A 24,253-nucleotide genomic window follows, 5' to 3' on the forward strand; every position below is an offset into this window, starting at 1 on the left:
GTGTGTGTGTGTGTGTACAAGTACATGTGTTTGCATGCTAGTACTGTGGTTTGAATTCTAGGGCTTAGGAACAGTCTCCAGGGAATGGCACTGGGGCCAGGTGCAGGTAGAGGATCTGGTACTCAAGGAATTTTGAGCACCTGGGCTGACCCCGTGAGAACCATTAAAAGCCCACCTTTGGCTCCTATGGTTGTGTTACCCCTTCCAACTGTCCTGCCTCCTGTGATGCTCATGATGCTGCAAGAATGTGCAGCCAGGAGAATGCCTACCTGTGAGGCTGGAGGACGGGGTAGAAACCACAGAAGACACGGTGGTCACTAGAGATGGAGGGGAGAAAAGAACAAGTGTGTGTGGTCAGAACCACCATCACCACCTCTGAAATACAGGTAGGACATGCAGAGCCCTGGTGGTGGTGCCAGGGTTTGGGTATAAATTCCTGATTTGTCCCCAGGCACTGAGGGTGTGGCTTTGTGTGATGATGACACAGTGGACATTGGCTGGCTTCACTGCAGAGGGCTGGGGTGAGAGGGGAGTGGGATTGAGGGAGGACCAGAATACTCACTGCTGGGAGTGGAGGGCAGGCTGTGGAGGTTATAACCTGCAGGGAGAGGGGAGGGAGGGTGAGGAGGTTGGGAGGATGGGGAAAGGAGGTCCAGGAGGAGAGGCTGTGGACTCTTGACAGAGCCAAGCACACTGGGCCTGTGCTCACCATTGACATAGAGACTGTTGGGGTCCAGGCTGTAGGGGCCCAGGTGGGTGGTGCCGAGGGTCAGCTGGCTCAGCTCCCTGTACAGCCTCTCTCTGTCCAGTGCAGGGCCTGTGGGGTCAGGGCGGTAGGTGCAGATGGCGTCCACTCCTGTGGCAGCTCCTTCCTTCTCAGGCCTGGAGAGGGCAGGGGACAGAAAAGACAATAGGTAAGTAGACACAGAAGGGCCTTGAGCTCCTTAGTGAAATAGCTGAAACAGACATAAAAGCTGATGGACAGGCAAAAGGTCAGACTTAAATGTTGGCTGGCACTCTTTCAGTGCTCACCTGGGGCTTTTGTGCAGTCTTGGGTTTAGAATTTGCTGTAAAGGAAAGGCTTAAAATCCCATGCATCTGGAACAGGCACTGGGGACTTTAGGATGAGACAGGTGAGAGCAGCATGGAATGTTCTACAGTGAGTTTTATTTTTCTGAAGATTTTAGGAATGAAGGAAATGATCTTCTCTCCAGCGAGAGGGAGGAAGCAGGGCTTCATTTTGGGAAGAGAAAGGCAGGGTCCAATCTAATGACATGCATGATCTGAGACATTGAATTTTGGGAGATGCTAGGGGACATGTGCTGGATCGGCGTGGCCTGGTTTCCACCCCTGAAGAGGATCTGCACAATGAGCAGAGGATGGCCGTGGACTGACTTGTTTTCTCCAGAATCACCTGGGGACACCCTGTCCTTCTGTTGTGAGCTCTCACCTGAGCAGGTCCAGTCTGCAGTCAGAATACAGAGGGCCCACACTGGTTTTCTTGAACATGCGTCTGAGCTGTGGAGGAAGGAGAGAAGGGTGAGTTGCAAGGCTCTGGGAATGAATGGGGGAGCCAAAGGTAGTGGGTGGAACTGCCACTGTCAGCGAAAATAAGTTTTGTGGGCTCCATTGAGAGATCTTCTCCCCATGAATATGAGACAGTTGGTGTGGGCCTGGCTTTCTGTCCTAGTGTGGCTATGACTTGAGGGGGGGAAGGTGCTTAATCTGTGGGGTGAGGTTGATGTAGGTGGCATGGCTTGAGTGGGCGTGGCTTTCTTGGTGGGCGGGGTACACAGAGTGGGCGGAGCTCTCACCAGTCTCTGCAGGATTCTCTCTGTGGTATTGAACCTTCCAGATCCAGGCTGACTGAGGTCCTCCTTGTACTCCAGGTTGGTGATGGTGAAGTTGAGGGTGAAGGGCACCAGGATGGGACCTTCAGCATGGGAGAAGGACAGAGGAAGTTCCCTTTTTGCTCAGCAATTTTTCTTTATTCCCAAGTTATTGTCTGAGATTCACATCTTTGTGGGCTGAGAAATGTCTGAAGAAACATCTAGGTCCTGTGTTCATGAGTCTAGGCTTGTTGGAAGGTCTTTATCCAAACTGGACTCATTGGTTTGAAGGGAGCGTTTTATGATGCATATTGTACAGAGGCACAGAGTGACACAATGGAAGGGAAGTGATTTGTCCTAGCGCACACCATCTCTAAAAGGAAAACATTCCATTTGAGTGCTAGATATGTTATAATTATGTGTGTATGTGTGTGTGTTTGTGTGTGTGCACGGTGACATTGCAGATTGAACTCTCAAGTTTAGAAACAGGATTCAGATAATGGCACAGTGTCTGGGTGCTGGCAGGGCACAGTAGTACTCAAGAAATTATGAGGACCTGTGATAGCCATCAAGAGGCCATCTTGGGGTTTTTAGGACATGTCTTCCCCTCCATCCCTCTTCCTGCCTCTTCTCATGCCTGGGATGCTGGCAGAGTGTACAGCCAGAATGCCTACCTGTGGGGCTGGAGGTCGGGGTTGGCATCGCAGAAGACACGGAGGTCACTAGAATAATGTTGGGAAGGAAAGAACAAGGGTGTGTGTGGGGGGACTGCCATCACCTCTGAAATACAGGTAGGACAGTGCAGATCATGGGTGGAGGTGAAGGGATTAGGGTACAAATTCCTGATTCATCCCAGGCGTTGGGGGTGTGTCTATGTGTGAAGATGACTCAGTGGACATCGACTGGCTTCACTGCAGAGGGCTGGGCTGAAAGGGGAGGTGGGATTGAGGGAGACCCAGAATACTCACTGCTAGGGGTGGAGGGCAGGCTGTGGAGGTTATAACCTGCAGGGAGAAAGGAGGGAGGGTGAGGAGGGTGGGAGGCTGGGGAAAGGAGGTCCAGGAGGAGAGGCTGTGGACTCTGACAGAGCCAAGCTCACTGGGCCTGTGCTCACCATTGACATAGAGACTGTTGGGGTCCAGGCTGTAGGGGCCCAGCTGGGTGACGCTGAGGGTCAGCTGGCTCAGCTCCCTGTACAGCCGCTCTCTGTCCAGCCCAGGGCCTGTGGGGTCGGGGTAGTAGGTGCAAATGGCGTCTACTCCTGTGGCAACTCCTTCCTTCTCAGACCTGGAGAGGGTAGGGAAGAAGAAAGGCAATAGGTGGGAAGACAACAGAGGTCCTGATCTTCCTAGCAAAATGATGGAAGCAGACGCAGTAGAAGAGAAGGCCAGTGGGCAAGCAAGAAGATAGATTGAAATATGAGAATGTGTCCCTTTTTAGCCAGCCTGGGATTTTTATCAGTCTGGGGTTTGGAACTTTAACTAAATGAAAGACTTACACCAGTATGCTCATGGCTCAAGATTGGGAGAACAGCACTGAATGTTCATCTACAATGGAAGTTATGTTTTTCTGAAGAAATCAGTGTGAAGGAAATGATCTATCCAAAGCGAGGGAGGAAGCAGGGCTTTGTTTTGGGAGGAGAAAGGCAGGATCCGATCTAAAGTTGTGCAGGATCTGAGCATTGGAGGAGAGAGGTGCTAGGGGACTTGTGGTGCTGGATCCAGCATGTCCTGATTTCCACCCCTGAAGGGGATCTGCACAATGAGCGGAGGATGGCCGTGGACTGACTTGTTTTCTCCAGGATCACCTGGGGACACCCTGTCCCTCTGTTGTGAGCTCTCTCACCTGAGCAGGTCCAGTCTGCAGTCAGAGTAGAGGGGGCCCACACTGGTTTTCTTGAACAAGGGTCTGAGCTGTGGAGGAAGGAGGGAAGGGTGAGTGTAAAGGAAGAGTGAATGAGTAATGGGGCCAGAGGGAGTGGGCAGATCTGGTATGGTCAATGACAGTGAGTTGTGTGGTTCTAAGTAGTCTTCCCTCCTGGGTCTGAGAGAGATGGTGTGGGCGTGGCTTTCTGCTGTGGGCGTGGCCACACGCATTGGCGAAGGTGGGCCAGGTGGGCGGAGTCTACATTCCTGTGGGTGGTTTGGTTTGAGGAGGCGTGTCTCGGTGGGTGGGGTCCTGCCCAGTGGGCGGGGCTCTCACCAGTCTCTGCAGGATTCTCTCTGTGGCATTGAACTTCCAAGATCCTGGCTGATCCAGGCCCTCCTTGTACTCCAGGTTGGTGATGGTGAAGTTGAGGGTGAAGGGCACCAGAGTGAGACCTGCTGCTGTGGTGAGATTGGGAGAGACACACCAGGAGCTGGTTTTTAATCTAGGGACCTGTGCATGGGTTCTCTTCTGATTGTGTACAAGATGAGATGGGGCTTCCCCAAGAGTCGACAACTTTTTCAGGGAGGAGTCCTAAAATGTCAGCACTCGAATGTTCTGAAGAGGAGGAGGTTTGCTTTTGGATGTAAGCACCCTCTCACAGAAAGCAAGCTCAGCTGATCTTTAATGTGCATGAGGCGATATGTACTGCCTTTATTTCTGAGCTGTTTGTTTTTGTTTTCCTTACCTTGTTCTCTGCGATTCACATATTTATGGATAATGTCTGAACATTAACATTATTAACATTATGTTCTTGTTTATGAGTCATTGCCTGCTGGAAGGTCTTTATCCAAATTGGACTCATTGGTGGATAGTGGATATATATACATACTTATATATGGGAGGGGGTCCTGGGGTTTGAACTCTGGGCCTGGATGTTTTCCCTGTGGTCTTCAGCTCAAGGCTACTAACCCTCGGAGCCACAGTACCACTTCATCTTTTCTAGTGGTTAATTGGAGATAAGAGTCTCATGGACTTTAGTGCCTGGGCTGGCTTTGAACCTCGATCCTCAGTCTCCTGCACAGGGATAGTGGATATTTTTATGATGCTCATGTTACCAAAGGAAAAATGAACACAGTGGAGATGGGCTGATTTCTTGCCTATAACATCTAAGAAAAAGACACGCTATTTAAATATAGGGTATATTATTATTATTATTGTGTGTGTGCATGCGTGCATGTGTGTGGGCATGTGTGTGTGTGTGCGTGTGTGTGTGCGCGCTTGTAGTGGAGAATGAATTCAGGGCCTGGGTTCTTTCCCTTAGCATTTTTTTTTTTGCTCAAGCCTTGCACTCAACCATTTGAGTCACAGCTCTGTGTTGGGTAATTGTTGGTTAATTGGTAATAAGGCTATCTCCAGTTCCTACCTGAGCTAAAAGCAAGACATGATCCTTGGATCTCAGCCTTCTAAACAGCAAGTATTACAACTATGGATTACAAATTATTAACTGAGATATATTATTTTATCATTTATGTGTTTCCTCTTTATGTAACAAATGTGAGACTGTGTTATTGATTTAGGTTCTGATCATATATGTGTTTCTGACTATAGATCCAATTTGCTAAATCAACCTTGTGATGTTCATTGTGTGATACTTTCATGTATCCTGACAGGAATGTCTGTGTCACCCATGGACAGAAAATACTATGGTCAAGGAACCAACAAGAGAAAGAAAAAGAACCAGCAAATCCTCTTGGTAAATCAAGCCACTCCTGGCTCTATTAATTTTTTAATATTGTCTTTAGTTTTGGCAATTTTTGCTAGTGATAAAAAGTTAAGAGACTTATGGAAGCCAAACATGCAAAGAATAGGATATCCAGAGAAGGCACTGTTATTTCTAGACACTGAATAAACTGCATGTGCTATACTTACTTTTCTACTATGTAGAAATGACTATGGATCCTTGTAGGTATGGAAGCAATACTAAATTTACATTCATAAAATATTACCAAAGACAGTCATCTTTTCTCTGCAGTCCATTAAATACAGAATTCCTCAAACAGAAAGCAAACTGATAGCCAGTTGGTTAGCTGTGTGAGTGAGCCATCGATCTTTCTCTGAGTTGCTTTGGGGCAAAAAGCATGGCAGAACTCTGGGCACAATGTGCTGGTCTGTAGCCATGGAAGGGTTGGGACGATTTTAGGAGTGCTGGGTAAACTCTGGGATTGAGAGAATGGCACAGACTGCCTGGTACTGGAGGAAGTACTAGGATTCAAGGAATATATTTGGGTCCTAGGAAGACGCTGAGAAAGCCAGGAAGAATGCATTTTGGCTCCTTGGTACGTACTATTTCCTTGACACATCTTCCCACTGCTATGTTGCTAGGGACGCTGGGAGAACGTGCAACCAGGAGAATACCTACCTGTGGGGCTGGAGGATGGGGTTGGCACCAGAGAAGACAAGATGTTGGGGAGAAAAAGAACATGTGTTTGTATCCACCATCACCTCTGAAATACAGGTAGGACAATGCAGATCCCTGGTGGTGGTGCCAGGGTTTGGGTATAAATTCCTGATTTGTCCCCAGGCATTGGGGGGTGTGGCTTTGTGTATAGATGACATAGTGGACATTGACTTGGTTCATGGCAGAGGGCTGGGCTGAGAGGAGAGGTGGGATTGAGGGAGACCCAGAATACTCACTGCTGGGGGTGGAGGCCAGGCTGTGGAGGTTATAACCTGCAGGGAGAGGGGAGGGAGGTGAGGAGAGTGGGAAGATGGGGAAAGGAGGTCCAGGAGGAGAGGCTGTGGACTCTTGACAGAGCCAAACTCACTGGGCCTGTGCTCACCATTGACATAGAGACTGTTGGGGTCCAGGCTGTAGGGGCCCAGCTGGGTGATGCCAAGGGTCAGCTGGCTCAGCTCCCTGTACAGCTGCTCTTTGTCCAGTCCAGGGCCTGTGGGCTTGGGGTGGTAGGTGCAGATGGCATCTACTCCTGTGGCAGCTCCTTCCTTCTCAGGCCTGGGGAGATAGGAGAGAGGCAAGATAATAGATGGGCAGACTACAGAGGGGTCTTGAGCTTCCTGATGAAAGTGCTGAGGCAGCCACAGGAGAAGCAAAGTCTGGTGGACAGGAGAAATTAGACTTAAATGTGTGAGTGCACTGCCTCTGAGCCGGCGTGGGGTTTTGGATCAGTTATGGGCTTTTAACTTTTCCTTAAATATAAGGCTCCAAGCAGCCCGCTTGGAGTACAGGGCCTGGGTGGAGGGGCAGGGGAAGTAGGGAGATTATCATATCTGAGTTAGGTGGGATCAGCATTGAATGTCAGTGGATTGTCATGTGTTTTGATGAGAAATTTCGGGTGGAGAAGGCTAGCCTGAAGGAAATGCTCTCACAGTCCCTAGTGAGGGAAGAGGTCAAGGAATTGGCTATGGAGGGGGAGGCCATCGCTGCTCATGGTGTGCAGGTTCTTGGGACATCTTTGGGAGAAGATGGTTGGGTTAAGGAACAATGTGGTGCTGGATCTAGCGTCTCCTGATTGCCAACATGCTGAAGGTGGAAGGGAGGATTGAACCAGAGCCCTGTCCCACTGTTCTGAGGTCTCACCTGAGCAGGTCCAGTCTGCACTCAGAGTACAGGGCACCAGCACTAGTTTTCTTGAACAAGGGTCTGAGCTGTAGAGGAAGAGGAGCAGCATCAGTAGAAGCATTGAGGGAAGGAGTGTGGGGTGGGGCACTTGTGGGTGGATGTGGCTTGTATGGAGGGAGCTGGTCTTAAGTTGGTGTATTTAGGTTAAGGAAGAGGGAGGCTCTATGGGCGTGGTATAATGTGGGTGGGCGTGGCTTTCTCTTGTGGGTGGGGATTAGAGTGGGCAGGGCTCTCACCAATCTCTGCAGGATTCTCTCTGTGACATTGAACTTCCCAGTTCCAGGGTGACCCATGTCCTCCTCATATTCCAGATTAGTGATGGTGAAGTTGAGGGTGAAGGGTGCCAGCTTGGAGCCTGCTGCTGTGGAGATGGGGTGTGGGGAAAAGGCACCACTGAGCCCATTTTTCTCCATGCCCTTGGCTGTGGGTGCATCTCTGTGGCATATATGCAATTAGTGGGTGGGTCTTGCTGTAGGATGACCCTTTTCCGCTGAGTATAGACCCCAGACATCAGCACCCACTGTGGAATATGCTTTTCTTTTCCTCTTCCTCCTCCTCTTCGTCCTCCTCCTCCTCTTTCCTCCTCCTCCTCCTCCTCGTCCTCCTCCTCTTCTTTCCTCCTCCTCCTCCTCCTCCTCCTCCTCCTCCTCTTCCTCCTCCTCCTCCTCCTCCTCCTCTTCTTCTCCTCCTCCTCCTCCTCCTCCTCCTCCTCCTCCTCCTTCTTCTTCTCTCCCCCGCCCCTCTGTCTCTATCTCTCTTTTTGCGAGTCCTGGGACTTGAACTCAGGGTCTGGACACTGTCCCTGACCTTCTTTTGCTCAAGGTTAGCATTCTATCACTTGAGCCACAGCATCACTTTCAGCTTTTTCTGTGTATGTGGTACCAAGGAATCAAATCTAGGGTTTTGTTCATGCTAGGCAAGCATTCTACCACTAGGCCACATTTCCAGCCTAGGGTTTTTTTTTTTTTTTAAAGAAATGTCTACCTGTGGAACCCAGGGCAGGAGCGGCTGATGTCGGCATGATGGTTGAGACCATAGCAGCTGAAAAATAAAAATCACAATGCAGTGACTGTGGGGTGAGAAGAGTAGAGAAGGAAAGGATCTTTCCCAGACAAGAACTACCCACCCCGAGACTTGCCCTGAAGTGTAGGTTGGGTATGTGTTTTCTGAGACAGGAAAGTAAAGATGAGTTTTAAAACTAGGGCTTTCCTATAATCTTCCTTTTCTAGGGTGTGTGATAGGGAACAGCAGAGAGAAAGGAGGGCTTCAAGGTGAAGTGACAAAGAAATTACTCACTGCTGGGGGTGGAGGTCATGGCCCAACGATAGTTGTAACCTGCAGAAAGATAGGACAGTGTGATCTGAAGGATGGCAAATAGGAAAAGGAGGCTAGGATCTGGGATTTAATTAATGAATAGATTATTTTTTTGGTGGTCCTGGGAAATTGAATTCAGCATCTCATGCCTGCTGGACAGGTATTGTGCCAGTGGAGTCACATTTCATATGGCTTGAGCCATGCTGCCAGCCTCTTTTGACATTGGTCATTTTGCTTTCCTTCCTGGCTTGCTTTACTCCTTTCCTCTCCCTGTTCTACCCTTCCCCCTTCCTTTCTGTTTCCCCCCCAGTCCTGGGGCTTGAACTTAGGGCCTGAACACTGTCCTTGGGCTTTCTCAAGACTAGAGCTTTGCCATTTGAGCCACATCACCACTTCTGGCTTTTTCTGTGTATGTGGTACTGAGGAATCGAACCTGGGTCTTCATGAATGCTAGGCAAGCACTCTACCATTAGGCCACACTCCCGGTACATCCCTCTCTTTCTTTTGGTGCCACTGGGAGTTGAACTCAATGCCAGTGGAATATCCCTTGAGCAACACCCCGTCATTTGGGTCATACCCCACCACTCAAAACCATGCTCACTTCCTAAGTCACACCCACCATGAGAGCTATGCCCGCTCCATAGAGCCAAACCCACTATGTGAGCCCCATGGCTTAAGTTATGCTCACTAGGAATCAAACCCAGGGCTTCATGCATGTTAGGCAAGCACTTTACCACTGAGCCACGTTGCTTAAGGCACATGCCATTACTTCAAGCCACACCCTCACCATAGGAGCCAAGCCCATCATACAAAGCCACACCCACACACTTTACCTCATGCCCAGGATATGAGCTATAGGCTCCACCCATTTGGCCACGCCCCTACCATGTTAGCCACAGCCCTACCACAGGACCCATGCCCCACCATTTAAAGCCATGCTGTCACTGCTTAGGCCACACCCAGTATAAGAGTCACAGGGGCCATTCCCTTACCCTATATGCCATATCCCCTACTGCTTGAGCCACACCTCAGCCCTTAAACCACTCCACTAGCCCATCTTTTAAAAATCAGCATCGATGCGTTGTACAAGAAGGTTTCATTCTGACATGTCTATAGATGCATAAAGTATGATGCCTTGTCCAGATTCAGCCCCTCCTGTCACATGTCTTCATCCCCACTTGTGTGTGATGGACCTACAGTCTACAGAGTCTTGAGCACTTGTTGACACCACTCACCATTGACATAAAGGCTGTTCCTGTCCAGGATGAAGGCTCCTAGCCGGGTGATGCCTTTGGTCTCATGGCTCAGCTCCCAGTACAGGCGCTTGCGGTCCAGCCTAGTGCTGGTGGGTTTTGAGTGATGGGTGCAGATCATATGTATCGAAGTGGCTGATCCATCCTTCTCCGGCCTGGAGTGGAGGGGGCGTGGGAGTGGGGTAACATAGATAAGACTGATGATGAGGTTTGCAAGTATGGTACTGCCTGCAAAAAGAAGCTAAGAGCAGCTTTCTTAGACGGCCAGAGAAAATGGAGACAGAAGAGCTCGCATTTGTAAAATGATCACTAGATGGTCATGCAGAATTGGTATTGTTCCCCATCCGTATATGGCTTAGCTTAATCCCGATCCAAAATTCTTGTATCTAGGAGTGTCTCTGATTTCAGAGTTGCATGGTTTTTTTTTTTGGAAAATTTGCATAGATTTCCCCCTTGGCCAGAAAAATCTTCAATCCTGTGAGATTTTTTGACATATTTAGAATGCCCCCATAGCATCTAAGAATCTTCAGATTCTTCTGGTCTATTAGCTTGACTTTGGATTGAGTTTTGCTGGTTCTGGGATTTGAGTTCAAGCTCTTGCTTGGCTCTTTTGCACGAGGCTGGTGCTTTGCCATTTGACCCACAGATCCACTTCTTGCTTTTGGATGGTTAGTTGGAGTTAAGGGTCTCACAGATTTGCCTGAGCTGGTTTTGAACCACAATCCTCAGATCTCAGCCTCCTCAGTAACTATGATTATAGCTGTAAGCTATTAGTACCTGGTTTCTGAATTGTTTTCTTTAATTCATTCAGTTGCTTGTTTGAATGCTCTTTGAGCTTAGTTAGTTGTTTGTATAGGAGAAGGAGTGAAACAAGAAAGCATATGGAGTAATGAAAAAGGTATATTACATGTATGTTATACACATATACATGCATGCATACATGTACATAACATGTATAATATATACATATGTATGTATAATACATATCTATTTGTGGAATCATCACAATAAAATTCCCTTCCATTTTTAATGTATGAATAATTTAAAAACAAAAAAATAAGCAAACAATAACAGAATTTGTAAATTTTGGCTGGGCACAGTGGCTCACACCTGTAATCTCAGATAGTCAGGATGCTAAGATTGGAAGGATCATGGTTCCAGGAGAGTTTAGGCAAAATATTTGCAAGACCCCATGGCAAGAGAAAAAGCTTGCTGAGGTGGTGTGTGTTTGTCATCTCAGCTATGTGGGAAGCATAAATAGGGGTCCAGGTTGACCCAGACAAAATGACACCTTATCTTAAAAATAGGCAGCTAGGAAAAAATGGCTGGGGCCAGGCCTTGGTGGTTCTCATCTGATCTGAGGATCAAGATTTGAAGCCAGCCCAGGCAGGAAAGTCTGTGACACTCTCATCTCTAATAAAGTACTTAGAAAAAGCCACAAGTGGCTCTGTGGCTCGTGTGGAAGGGCATTAGCCTTGAGCATAAAGAGGCTGAGGGCCCTATATTTAAGCCCTACACTGGCAAAAGAAAAAAAAGGCTAGGCATAGCTCAGTAGCACAGCAAGAACCAATCTGGGAGTTCAAACCTTAGTACCACATTCTGTATCAATATCTATATAAATATGCTTGTATGTGTGCATCTATATCTATCATCTATGTATATAGGTATCCATATACCTCTGTCTGTCTCTGTCTCTGTCTCTGTCTCTCTCTCTTCATCTCTCTTTCTCATGTTGGATTTCAATTTTTCAGATTTAGGAAGGTTTAATATGCATTAACCTTCTACCAACCCAAACCTAGATTAGGACAAAGGAAAACAGAAACTACAAATAAGCAACAAACCAAACAAACGAAGTAATAAACCAACAGGCAAATAAAAACAGCTGGACAGCCAAACACTTAGGTACGAAATCACTTTCAAGTACTTCCAATAGAAGGTAGAAAATCTGCTTGCTTTAGTTTCATTTGTGCCTTATGCATTTTCCCAAGTCTAGGAGGATTTTGGCACTTTGGAAGACTTCGCTTCCTTGGGGGGTGATCTCCAAAAGACAAGGAGGAGAACAAAGAGAAGACCTTCGAATGGACACCTGCTAGGACAGAATTTTACAGGTACCCAGTTGAGAAGCAAGATGAATTCAGGAACAGAAGCTTGGAGACATAGCAGAATGCAAGGATATATTCTTAAAGGACTCACCTGAGTGAACTCAGTTGGCAGCCAGAATACTGGGGGCCGATATTGGTGTTTGTGAACACAGGACCAAGCTGGGGAGAAAAGAGTGGGATAAGAAGGCTTGAGGGAGTCAGGCTCCAGGGAGAAGCAGTTAGCCAGGGGGAGAAAAGAGTGGGATAAGAAGGCTTGAGGGAGTCAGGCTCCAGGGAGAAGCAGTTAGCCAGCACCTGCAGGCTCTTACCATGCGTTGCAAAATGGCTTCAGTAGTGTTGAATTTGGCAGATCCTCGGTGCTTCATATCTGCTGTGTATTGCAGATTCATGATGGTAAAGTTGAGAGTAAAAGGAGCCAGGCTGGGCACCGTGGCTGAAACAAGAAAGGCAGAGGAGAGATGTTGATACCCGTTGTGGGGTTTGAACTCATGTCCTGGGCACTCTCCCTTAGCTTTTTTTTTTTTTTTTGGCTCAAGGCCAGTGCTCGACCACTTGAGTCACAGCTCTACTTTTGGCTTTCTGGTGTTTCACTGAAATTAGAGTCTCGCAGCTATCCTGCCTGGGCTGGCTTTGGGTCACCATCTTCTGATCCCAGTCTCCTAGTAGCTGGGATTATAGACATGATCACCGGTGCCTGGCTTCAAAGTTTAAACACAGCTGATGGTAGGTGTTGTTAGCCTTGGTATTTGGGGGAGGGGCAGCAATTGTTACAGCACCAGCTTCCAACTCCACAATGGCTGTGGATGTCCTGGGAGACTCAAGTCCCTTATATAAAAATGGATTGGTGCCGCTGGTCCTTGGCACCCAGTACATTAGCAGCATGAATGGCTTTTACCTCTTTGTCATCATCACAATCACCATCACCATCACCATGATCACTGTCACCACCATCAAGATCACTGTAACCACCATCATCAACACCATCACAACCACCACCACTACCACCACCACCATCATCATCCATCATCATCATCATCATCATCATCATCATCATCATCACCAATCATCATTTTCATCACCACCACCATCACCACCACACCAACACAGACCTTCTGAGGACAGAGACTCTTTTGTGCTCCTCAGAGCACTTCCTATGGTACTTCCTATGGCACTTCCTAGACCCACTACGACATTCCATCTTCACTTGAAAGAATAACATCAGATACATACTCCTCTGCTCCTCCCGCAGAGGTGGCACGAAGTGTTACTTACTGAGGAGGCTGGGGATGGAGGATGGAGTCCCAGAGGTCCCAGGATGTGCCGTGGAGGTTCCAGGAGCTGAGGAAAAGCCCACAGTAGTGAGAAGCAAGGCATTTTCACTAGGCCAGGGGTGGGGGTGGATGTGGGGGTTGGGTTGGGACTCTCTCTGAAGCTACCCACTCAGATTCTCTGCTCTTGGGACATAGTGGGCAGGGGTAGCTGTTGGCCTCTGCTCTGGCTGGGGAAAGGGACCCATTTGTCCAGTACTTACAGCTGGTGGTGAGTGCCGAGCTTCGATGTGTAAAACCTGCATTGGGAGGGAGAGAAATAGATAAGGGTTGAGGGCAAGGCAGGAATGAGGGAGACTGGGGAAATGGTGGGAAGTGGAAGGCGCAGGCTGCTTCTCCATCAATATTACCACACCAGAGACATCCTTGAAGAAGAACTCGGAGGTCCAGATCACTCTCAGCATGCCCTGAACACTCGGCCAGGCCCTCATGGAGCCTTTCCAGCAAGGCAGAGAGATGCCTCCACTCTCCACTCACCTCCCCCCGCCCCCCAGCCCCTCACCATTGACGTAAAGGCTGTCTCTGTCCAGGGTGTAAGGCCCCAGATGGGTGATGTTGTTGGTTAGCTGACTCAGCTCCCAGTACAGCTTCTCTTTGTCCAATCCCAAGCCAGCAGGGCCAGGATGATATGTGCAGATGGCATTGACGCTGGTGGCTGCCCCATCCTTGTCAGGCCTGGGGAAGCACCCCACATGATTGGTTTAAATATCTGTCTGTCTGTTTGGTCTTCCCTCTTGCGCTCCTTCCCTCTCTTGCCAAGTCTGAATGGTAAATGGGACAGGTGCCTGCTTGTTGGTCTGTGGGAAACCATAGCTGGTTCAGTCTGAAGTCTCAGCTGCGATCCTAGTTACAGGCCACTGGCCCTGCTAACCAGCCCTGAGGTCCTAGGGGTGTAAGTACAATATCTCCCAAAGTAACAGCTTCCACCAGGTGGGAGAGGCCTGGTTCAGGTAGTAGAGCCCCAACTAGTGAATGAAAGCATCAGATACTGAGTTTGAGTCCTAGTCTCACACAAAAAAAAATCCCCCAATAATCAAAAAGTAACACTTTTCATATATTCAAGATGGGAGATATTGTTCAGTTCCCCAGTGATACTTATACTAATTAGATATCACATACAAAGCAATTAGGTATCATTCAAAGATATATAATATATATCTATGTAAATATAGACATAATATGAAAGTGTGTGATGTTTATGTATCCTATTGCTGAGCACATTATGTATTATGGTTATTCCTAATATTGATATGAAACTAGTTTCAGATGATTGTGTGTGTGTCTGGGTGCATGGACACGTGTGCACACAGGTGATGGGGCTTGAACTCGGGGCCTGGATACTGTCCTTGAGCTTTTTGTTGTTGTTGCTCATGGGGCTTGAACTCAGGAACTGGGTACTATCCTTGAGTTCTTTTGCTCAAGGCTAGAGCTCTACCACTTTGAGCTATAGCAACACTTCTAGTTTTCTGGTGTTTAATTGGAAATATGAATCTCAGGTCCTTTTGTGCCCAGGCTGACTTTGAACCTTGATCCTCAGACCTCAGCCTCCTGAGTAGCTAGGATTACAGGTGTGAGCCACCAGTGCCCAGTTCTCTAGATTTTTTTTTTTTTTTGCCAGTCCTGAGCTTGAGCTCAGGGCCTGACACTGTCCTTGGACTTTCTCAAGGCTAGAACTCTACCACTTGAGCCTCAGCACCACTTCTGGCTTTTTCTATATATGTGGTACCAAGGAATCGAACCCGGGTCTTCGTGCATGCTAGGCAAGCACGCTACCATTAGGCCAAACTCCTGGCCCTCTCTAGATTTTTTAAATCAAAGCTAGTAGTGATCTACTACTTGACCCACAGCTCCCCTTCTGGTTTTTATTGGTAATTAACTGGAGACAAGAGTCTCTTAGACTTTCTTTGCCCAGGCTGTGATCCTCAGGTCTTACTTAGACTTCTGAGTAGCTAGGATGACAGGTGTGAGCCACTGAAGCCTGACTACTATTTTCATTTTTGTGACACTAGGGATTGATCCCAGGCCCTGCACAAGGCAGGAAAGATCTCTACCATGAAGCCATATTCTCAGCTCTACTTGGAACTGTTTGCTTTAACTCATTTTCACACAATTGCCACATATATGTGTGATCTATAGGGCAAACACCACATCACTTACATAGTATACCACACATATATATCACACATATATGTAGGTTGTATGTATATGTGATTTGCATAGGTTGGATATGTGTGTGATATGTGTGGTTGAGTGTGGCCATGTGTAGTGTATGTGTGACTATGTGGTTGTATGTGCTTATGTCGTATGTTGTTGTGTTTGTGGATGTGGTTGTGCATGTGTGGTTATATGTGGTGTGTGTTTGTGTGTGTGTGTGTGTGTGTGTGTGTGTGTGTGTGTAATCCATGACCTAAAATGGTAGCATTTCCCTGCTTGATGTGGCACAAGTTACTTACTTGTTCTGCTCTTAGTTTCCCCTCGGCACTGATTCATGAGGCTATACTGAATACGAAATGCACAGTGCATTCCTCTGCCTCCTGGTAGTAGCTAGGACTGGCATCCTTGTGGATGCCTAGTTTGCACAGTGAGTGTGCTTAGGTGAGGAGTGCCAAGCTAGCCTTACATTTCATCCACCTGTGGGTCCTGCTTTTTTGGGGGAGCCTCTCACCTGAGTGAGGTTAGTCTGCAGCCTGAATAGAGTGCCCCCAGACTGCTATTCTTCATCAAGGGTTTGAGCTGTGAAGGAAGAGAACCAAAGTAAGAAAACAACCTTGGCGGGGAAGCTGGGAGGAGCTGAGGCTTTGGTGGGACAGACTGGGCAGGGGTGATGTGGATGAGAGTCCCTAGGGGGTGTGGCTTGGGTAAGCTGTGGGTGGGGCTGGCCCTAATGGACAGGGCCTGAGGGGTTGTGGGTGGGGCTTGCCACCCAGTGGGTGTGGACTGTGAGTTGTGGGTGGGGCGGTCCCTAATGGGTGTGGCCTAGGCAAGCTGTGGGTGGGGTTGATCCTACTTTGAGTATGGTGGGCGTGGTCTTGGCAATGGGGGCGGGGCTCTCACCAGGGACTGCAGGACTCTCTCTGTGGTGTTGAACTTCCAGGAGCCTGGATATTCCATGTTCTTCTCAAACCCCAGGTTGGTGATGGTGAAATTGAGGGTGAATGGCACAGGGCCAGGGACCATGGCTGTCATCAGGGAGGAGGAAAGGAGGGAAGGAGGGCATGGCTGGTTAGATTTGGTCTATGTTCTGAGACAAGGACCCAGACACCTGGTGTTGGAGGGCCACAGCTAAAATTTATTGCTTGGATTACTTTTAGTTGTAAATACACACATGGTTTCGGGCCTACTCAGTGCAGTGAAGTTGGAGAGACACTGCCTGTGGCTTGCTCAGAGCAGCACCTGTCTGGGTGTGGTGAGTGAACTGACATGTCTGCTAGGTGCAGTTGTCTAATAAATATTTGTTGAACTAACTTCCCTGTGTTAGGTTCTTAAACACACAGTCACACATCACTGAAGGAAGATGGTATATTCTGGGAAATGTGTTGTTATGCGGCCCTGTCTTTGGGCAAACATCAGAGTGTACTTACCTGAAGAGATGTGATCTAATCTTATGGGCCATTGTCATGTGGGCTGTCCCTCAAATCTCTACATTTTGGTAGAGGCTGAATGACATTTATTAAGTGTCCATGACTATTCATAACATGATAAACCAATGGCTATTCATGAACCTTCAGCAAATAATCACAATCAAGGAATATGTATGAACACAAGGGAATTTTTTTTTTTTGCCAGTCCTGGGTCATGAACTCAAGGCCTTAGCACTATCCCTGTTTTTGTTCAAGGCTAGTGCTGTACCACTTTAAGTCAATCTCACTTCTAGTCTTTGGAGATAACAGTCTCATGGACTTTCTTGCCCAGGTTGACTTTTAACCATGATCCTCAGATCTCAGCCTCCTGAATAGCTGGGGTGACAGGCATGAGCACCGGCTCCTGGCAGAACATATTTTAACTTTCATACCCAGCCATGGTTCCAGCCTTGTCTTTCCTGATGGAATAGCTTTGTATTTCATATACTGTCCAAGAAATTCCTAGTTAGGAACCTCGTTATTCTGGCTCTTGCAGGACTTAGGAGTTCCTGGGACACAGGCTGTCTGTGCTAAAAGTGAGATGATAGTTCCCAGATCTAGGTATAAATCTTAAAAAGAAAAATTTATCAGCATATATATATTATATATATTGCAATGCTCTTCACCAAAGCCGAGATATGGAAACCATTTCTTGCTATAACGTGTACATGGAACCAGTCAAAATATCCTTCAGTGGATGAATGGAGAAAGTGCAGATTGGAAAATTATGTTAGTCACAAAGAAAAGTGATAGCCTATCATTTGTAGCAAAATACGCAGAACTTGAGGGCATTATGTTAAATGGAATAAGTCCAACACAGAAAGGAAATACGACATGGCTTTTCTCACAGGTGTAAGTTAAAAAAAAAAAGTTCATCTGGCTGGGCTTCAGTAGCTCATTCCTACCTATAGTCTTAGCTACTCAGGAGACTGAGATCGAGGATCACAGTTTGAAGCCAGCTGGGCAGGAAAGTGAGTGAGACTCTTATCTCCAGTGATCTACTAATGAGCCAGAAGTGGAGTTGTGGGTCAAATGGTAGATCACCAGCCTTGAGCAGAAAAAGATCATGGACTCATGGACAATGAATGACTAGGCCCTGAGTTCAGGCCTCAGGATCCACCACACACACACACACACACACACACACACACACACACACACGAACACACACATGTACTCACACCTGCATACAAACTCAAATGTTACCTTTTCCACTTGCCTAGTAGTGTGAATCTAATAAATACTACTCAGTAACATGCCAGTAAGTGCATAAACTAGAAAATATGACTCTATTTATCTATCTACCACACAAGAAAGATAATTATTCTTACCTGTCCCTGAGGTCACCATCTCAGAAGTCAAAATGGCCATTGTAGTTGTGGTTAGAGGGACAAAGGGACTGACAGAGGTACTTGTAGTCTGAGCCACAGTGGGTCTCGAACCTCTGGTTGCTGAGTTAATAGTCTCACTGGTGGCTGTTTTCTGTGTGGTGCTTGGGCTCAACCCTTCTCCATGACTGGTTGTAGGTAGGGTAGAGGTCTCTGGTGGTGTGTAGGTCATCATGGGACTTGTTGTGGGTTTGGCAAAGTCTGAGGTTCTAATTGTAGTTACAAGTGATGAAGTTTCCAGAGCCCGGGAAGTTATAGTGGTAGGCTCACTGGTTATTGAAGGGATATGGGAGGAAAAAGCCTGAGTCAGAGCTCCGGAGCTGGTTTCTGCCAAAGATCTAGTGAACAACAAACCTGTGGTCGTGGATGAACCAGGGGACATGGTAACAGATGGGAGAGCCGTGCTAGCCTCTGATCCAGGGTGGGTGGACAGCAAGGCTGTTGATGTTGGGCCTTGATCACTTCTGCTGGTCTCAGTTGTGAAGACAGAAGTGTCTGTCTCTGGTCCACCAGGGGGCCCAGTCAGGGTTGGAAGAACTGTACTGACCCTCACAGAAGGTGTGATGGACAGAGATGCCGTTGTCTCTGATAAAGGAGGGAATGTAGATGAAATAGGAAATTTCATACTTGTGGATACTGTCCTGGGGTGGGTAGTTGATAAATTGGTGGATTCTGATTGGCTAGTAGAAAGAGTCATGGTTGGAACTGGTGTGCTGGTTGGTTGTTCAGAAGTAGTGAGTACCTGTGAGGTCAGCCTGTCTGGTTCCTCAGGTGAGATGCTCATTGTTGGGGTACCTGAATTGGCCTCTGTCCCAGAACTAGAGACCATTGAGGTGGTGAGACCATGAGAAAAAATGGGAGCTGTAGGGGTGGCAGTTGGTCTGGTCTCTGAAGGATGAGTAATTCGTGAGGTTGTTGTTTCATATGGTGAGGAAGAGGGTGTTGGAAAAGTTGTCCTGGTGTCTGACCCCAAACCGGTGACCAGCAAGGTTGTCCCATGAATTACGCCTGGTGAGATGGTTGTCAGGATGGCTGAACTTGTTTGTGTTCCCAAACTGGTAGCCATTGTGGGTGTGGTGTCTGATCCACCATAAGGAACACGGGGGGCTGTACTGGAAAGGGATGTGCTTGTCTCTACAGAGTAAGTGGCCAGTGAGATTGCTGTAACTCGTTCACCAGAGGAAACAATCAGAGTTGGCCCAGCAGAACTGGCCTGTGTCTCAGGATGGGTGACTGAGGAGGTTGTGGATTCTGCTTCTCCAGGGAAAACAGTCAGCATTGGAGTAGCGGTGTTTGCATCCACCCCTGGTACGCCTGTCGACATCTTTGTGGCTGGAACAGACAAACTAATGTTCACTCCAATGCTGGTGGCTGTTGGAGAGATGGAGCTTGAGGCACTCTGGGAAAAACCTGGGACTGTTGTAGAAATGGGTGTTTTGTCCTCCACAGAATGAGTGACCAGTGAGGTTGTTGTTGCTGACTCACCAGGCCAAAGAGTTGGAACTGGAACAGCTGAGCTAACTTCTGAGCCAGCGTGGATGACCCACGAGGTGGTAGACATTGGTTCTTGTGAGTAATCAGGTGACATGGTGACAGTTATCTTTGACCCAGAACTAGGGACTAAGGATGTCACTGTCCCTAACACACTGGAGGCTGTCATCGCTGGAATGGTTGCACTTGTCTGTGCCTCAGTGGGGGTGGCTGATGAAGCTGTGGTCTCTGTTACAGTAGAAGAAAGAGTCAAACTTGAAGTACTTGTGCTGGTCACAGCACTAGAACTGGTGATCAAGAGTGTCACCTCCCCTAGTACTTTAGGGGAAACATTTGAACTGGTGTCTACTCCAGGACCAGTGGTCACTAAGGGTAGAGTATCTGATACACTGTGGGAAAAATCGGGAGTTGTTCTAGAAATAATTGTGCTGGTCTCCGTTGGGTGAGTGGCCCAGCCATTTGTTCTTTCTGGGGGAACAGACTGAGTAGGAGCAGGTGAACTGGCTTGACTTCTAGGATGGGTGATGACCCAGAAGGCTGTGGTTTCTGATTGATGTGGAGAAACAGTTGGAGTAGGAGTCAGAGTACTCATCTCTGCCCCAGGACCAGGAACCACTGAAGTCATCTTTTCAGTCACACTGGGAGGAAAGAAAGTCAGAGTTGGAATGACTGAAGTTGTCTGGGTGACCAATGAAGTAGTCTCTGACTCCAAAGGAGAAAACGTCAGAGGTGATTTGGTTGTGGGGGTGTCAGTGCCAGAAACGTAGACCTGTGACATGATCTCTGTATCTGCAGCACTAGATGAGTGAGCTGTAGTTGGAACAGATGAACTGGCTTCTTTCCCATGCACAGTGGCTGTCAGGGGCGAAGTGTCTGTTTCACTGTGGGAAAGACTTGGGCTGGTCCTGAGAGCACTTGAATTGGTCTCGGTAGAGTGGGTGACTAAGGATATGGCTGTATCTGGCATAGCAGAAGTCACTGTCACCGTGGGAACAGCTGAACTGGTTTCTGAATCCAGATGGGTGACATCCTTAGAAACTGAGATGGCTGAAGTCACCATCTCGAGAGCCTCAGGTGAAACAGTCAGAGTTGGAATGGCTGTGCTTGCTTGTCCCACTGTGTGAGTGATGGGTGAGAATGCGGTGACTGGGCTACCTGTACTGATTGTTTCCAGTGAGGTCCCCGTATGGTGTTCACCTAGTAAGATTCTTGTCACCGGAACAGACCTGGCTTCTTCTGAAACACCTTTTGAAGGCAACGATTCCTTGTGGGGGAAACTTGGGCTTGTGGTGGCCACAGCTGGACTGGGCTGTGCAGGTAGGGTGATGAATGCAGTGGTTGACTGTGACTCCCTAGTTACCGCTGGAAGAGCAGAACTGGCTTGTGACCCAGGATGGCTTGTGACCTGGGAGTCTGTGGTCTCTGGTGGACCTGGGGAAACAATCCAAGTTGGAGACTGACGGGTGTGTGTTCCAGAAAGAGTGGCCAGAGCAGTCAGAGTTCTGGCAGTGGTAGTATCCATCTCTGGTTCAGGATGAGTGACCAGAGCTACTACACTGGGTGAGATGGTTGGGTTTGAACTTGCTACAGCTGTCTGTATCCCAAGTTCAGTGGCCCCTGAGGCTGGGGTTGCAGTTGAGCTCATCATCCTGGTGCCTGTCTCGAAACTAGTGAGGACTGATGTGATGAATTCTGGTGTAGTAGGTGAGATGGTGACAGATGTTGGAATGGCTGAACTGGCATTCATCTCTGGACTGGTGTCCATGGCAAAAGTGGTAGTGTCCAATTCATCGTGGGTAAAGGTGGAGGTTGTAGGGGAACTGGGTGTTGGTGTCTCAGCCAGATTGGTGACCACTGTACCTGACCCTGCTGAGGAAACCATCACAGTTGGACTGTCAGGGTGGGTCTCTGCTCCAGGATCCACTAAAGTAATCCTACTTGACCCAGCAGAGGGCACAGTTGGAATGGCAGTGGAATAACTTGTCTGTGGCCCAGAATGGCTGAGCAGGGAATCAGTGGCTCCTGCTGCATCTGGAGAGTCAGTGAGCCTGGGAACAGCTGTACTTGTGTCTGCCTGAGTGCTGGCAGCCCGCGGTGTCACCACCTCTGGCACATCTTGGGAGGTAGAGGGGACTGGACCAGCCGGCCTGGTCTCTGTTGTGGGCCTGGGAATGGATAAGTCTGCAGTCACCGAGCTGCCAGGGGTGATGGTAGAGGTTGTGTTTGTGCTGGCCCTCAGTCCTGGTGTACTGAGGAAAGGTGGTGCCGAGTCTCTGGGAGTTGGCCTGTCTGTGAAGGCGACGGTCACCACTGTCGTGGGCATGGCCTCGGGTGTTGCCTGTGTGGGCCCTGATATTCTGGGCGTGGTCTCTGGAATGGTGGGCGTGGCCTTCGGTGTTGCCGGTGTGGTCTGTGGCATCGTGGCACGTGTAGCCTTTGGCATTGTGGGTGTGGTCTCAGAGGTCATGGGCGTGGCCTTTGACGCTGTGGGTGTGGTCTCTGATGCTTGTGGAGTCATTGGCGTTGTGGGCGTGGCCTCTGGTGTTGCAAGCGTGGTCGCCAGTGTGGTGGGTGTGGTCTCCGACGTTGTGGGCATGGTTTCCAACGTTGTGGGTGTGGCCTCTGCCACCATGGGCGTGGTCTCTGGCATTGTGGGCGTGGCCTTTGGCGTTGTGTACGTTGTTTCCCATGTTGTAGTCATTGTCTCTGATGTAGGCATTGTCTCCAACGTTGTGGGAGTTGTCTTGGATATCGTGGTCATGGCCTTCCGTGTCGTGTGCTTGGGCTCCAGTATTGCAGGCGAGGTCTCTGATTTCATGGACGTGGTCTCTGACGGGGTCGTGGGTGTGGTCTTTGACGTCATGGATGTGACCTTTGGTGTTGTGGGTGTGGTCTCCAGCATCATCGTGGGTGTGGTCTCTGGCGTGGTGGGCATGGCATCTGGAATTATGGGCGTGGTCTCTGGCATTGTGGATGTGGTCTCTGGCATCCTGGATGTGGTCTCTGGCGTCGTGGGTGTGGTCTCTGGTGTCATGGGTGTGATCTCTGGCATTGTGGGTGTGGTCTCTGGCATCGTGGATGTGGTCTCTGGCGTCGTGGATGTGGTCTCTGGTGTCATGGATATGATCTTCGGCATTGTGGATGTGGTCTCTGGCGTCCTGGATGTGGTCTCTGGCATCCTGGGTGTGGTCTCTGGTATCGTGGATGTGGTCTCTGGCGTCGTGGATGTGGTCTCTGGTGTCGTGGATGTAATCTCTGGCGTCTTGGGTGTGGTCTCTGGCATCGTGGATGTAATCTCTGGCGTCGTGGGTGTGGTCTCTGGCGTCCTGGATGTGATCTCTGGCGTCCTGGATGTGGTCTCTGGCGTCGTGGGTGTGGTCTCTGGTGTCGTGGGTGTGGTCTCTGGCATCGTGGGTGTGGTCTCTGGCGTCGTGGGTGTGGTCTCTGGCGTCGGGGGTGTGGTCTCTGGCGTCGTGGGTGTGGTCTCTGGCGTCCTGGATGCGGTCTTTGGAGTCGTGGGTGTGGTCTCTGGCGTCGTGGATGTGGTCTCTGGCGTCGTGGATGTGGTCTTTGGAGTCGTGGGTGTGATCTCAGGCACCGTGGGTGTGGTCTCTGGTGTCGTGGATGTAATCTCTAGTGTCGTGGGTGTGGTCTCTGGTGTCGTGGGTGTGGTCTCTGGCGTCGCGGGTGTGGTCTCTGGCATCCTTGATGTGATCTCTGGCGTGATGGGTGTGGTCTCTGGCGTCCTGGATGTGGTCTCTGGCGTCGTGGATGTGGTCTCTGGCATCGTGGGTGTGGTCTCTGGCGTCATGGGTGTGGTCTCTGGCGTCCTGGGTGTGGTCTCTGGCGTCCTGGATGTGGTCTCTGGCGTCGTGGGTGTGGTCTCTGGTGTCGTGGGTGTGGTCTCTGGCATCGTGGATGTGGTCTCTGGCGTCGTGGGTGTGGTCTCTGGTGTCGGGGGTGTGGTCTCTGGAGTCGTGGGTGTGGTCTCTGGCGTCCTGGATGTGGTCTCTGGAGTCGTGGGTGTGGTCTCTGGCGTCGTGGGTGTGGTCTCTGGCGTCCTGGATGCGGTCTCTGGAGTCGTGGGTGTGGTCTCTGGCGTCGTGGATGTGGTCTCTGGCGTCGTGGATGTGGTCTTTGGAGTCGTGGGTGTGATCTCAGGCACCGTGGGTGTGGTCTCTGGTGTCGTGGATGTAATCTCTAGTGTCGTGGGTGTGGTCTCTGGCGTCGTGGGTGTGGTCTCTGGCGTCGCGGGTGTGGTCTCTGGCATCCTTGATGTGATCTCTGGCGTGATGGGTGTGGTCTCTGGCGTCCTGGATGTGGTCTCTGGCGTCGTGGATGTGGTCTCTGGCGTCCTGGATGTGGTCTCTGGCGTCGTGGGTGTGGTCTCTGGCGTCGTGGGTGTGGTCTCTGGCGTCC

The 24,253-nt window shown here is 49.2% G+C and overlaps 1 protein-coding gene across 1 annotated transcript in view; it reads right to left on the reverse strand.

The window, feature by feature from the left end:
• Window positions 1-23,537, reverse strand: part of Muc16 (mucin 16, cell surface associated) — a 53,379-nt gene extending 29,842 nt beyond the window's left edge. The window contains exons 1-25 of the mRNA XM_090329221.1: window positions 18,287-23,537; window positions 16,390-16,514; window positions 16,001-16,068; window positions 13,838-14,010; window positions 13,539-13,574; window positions 13,280-13,345; window positions 12,316-12,440; window positions 12,099-12,166; window positions 9,888-10,060; window positions 8,635-8,673; window positions 8,323-8,379; window positions 7,575-7,699; window positions 7,297-7,364; window positions 6,539-6,711; window positions 6,393-6,428; window positions 4,032-4,156; window positions 3,675-3,742; window positions 2,944-3,116; window positions 2,798-2,833; window positions 2,504-2,551; window positions 1,815-1,933; window positions 1,451-1,518; window positions 710-882; window positions 563-598; window positions 270-317 (exon numbers count right to left, since the gene is read on the reverse strand). Coding sequence (XP_090185347.1) covers window positions 270-317; window positions 563-598; window positions 710-882; window positions 1,451-1,518; window positions 1,815-1,933; window positions 2,504-2,551; window positions 2,798-2,833; window positions 2,944-3,116; window positions 3,675-3,742; window positions 4,032-4,156; window positions 6,393-6,428; window positions 6,539-6,711; window positions 7,297-7,364; window positions 7,575-7,699; window positions 8,323-8,379; window positions 8,635-8,673; window positions 9,888-10,060; window positions 12,099-12,166; window positions 12,316-12,440; window positions 13,280-13,345; window positions 13,539-13,574; window positions 13,838-14,010; window positions 16,001-16,068; window positions 16,390-16,514; window positions 18,287-23,537 — 7,477 coding nt within the window. The remainder of the gene's footprint in view (window positions 1-269; window positions 318-562; window positions 599-709; window positions 883-1,450; window positions 1,519-1,814; window positions 1,934-2,503; window positions 2,552-2,797; window positions 2,834-2,943; window positions 3,117-3,674; window positions 3,743-4,031; window positions 4,157-6,392; window positions 6,429-6,538; window positions 6,712-7,296; window positions 7,365-7,574; window positions 7,700-8,322; window positions 8,380-8,634; window positions 8,674-9,887; window positions 10,061-12,098; window positions 12,167-12,315; window positions 12,441-13,279; window positions 13,346-13,538; window positions 13,575-13,837; window positions 14,011-16,000; window positions 16,069-16,389; window positions 16,515-18,286) is intronic.
• Between the last annotated feature and the right edge of the window lie 716 nt (window positions 23,538-24,253).

The sequence above is a fragment of the Megascapheus bottae genome, chromosome 1 (genome assembly GCF_031878675.1).
Source record: "Megascapheus bottae isolate mThoBot1 chromosome 1, mThoBot2.hap1, whole genome shotgun sequence".
Taxonomy (NCBI): Eukaryota; Metazoa; Chordata; class Mammalia; order Rodentia; family Geomyidae; genus Megascapheus; species Megascapheus bottae.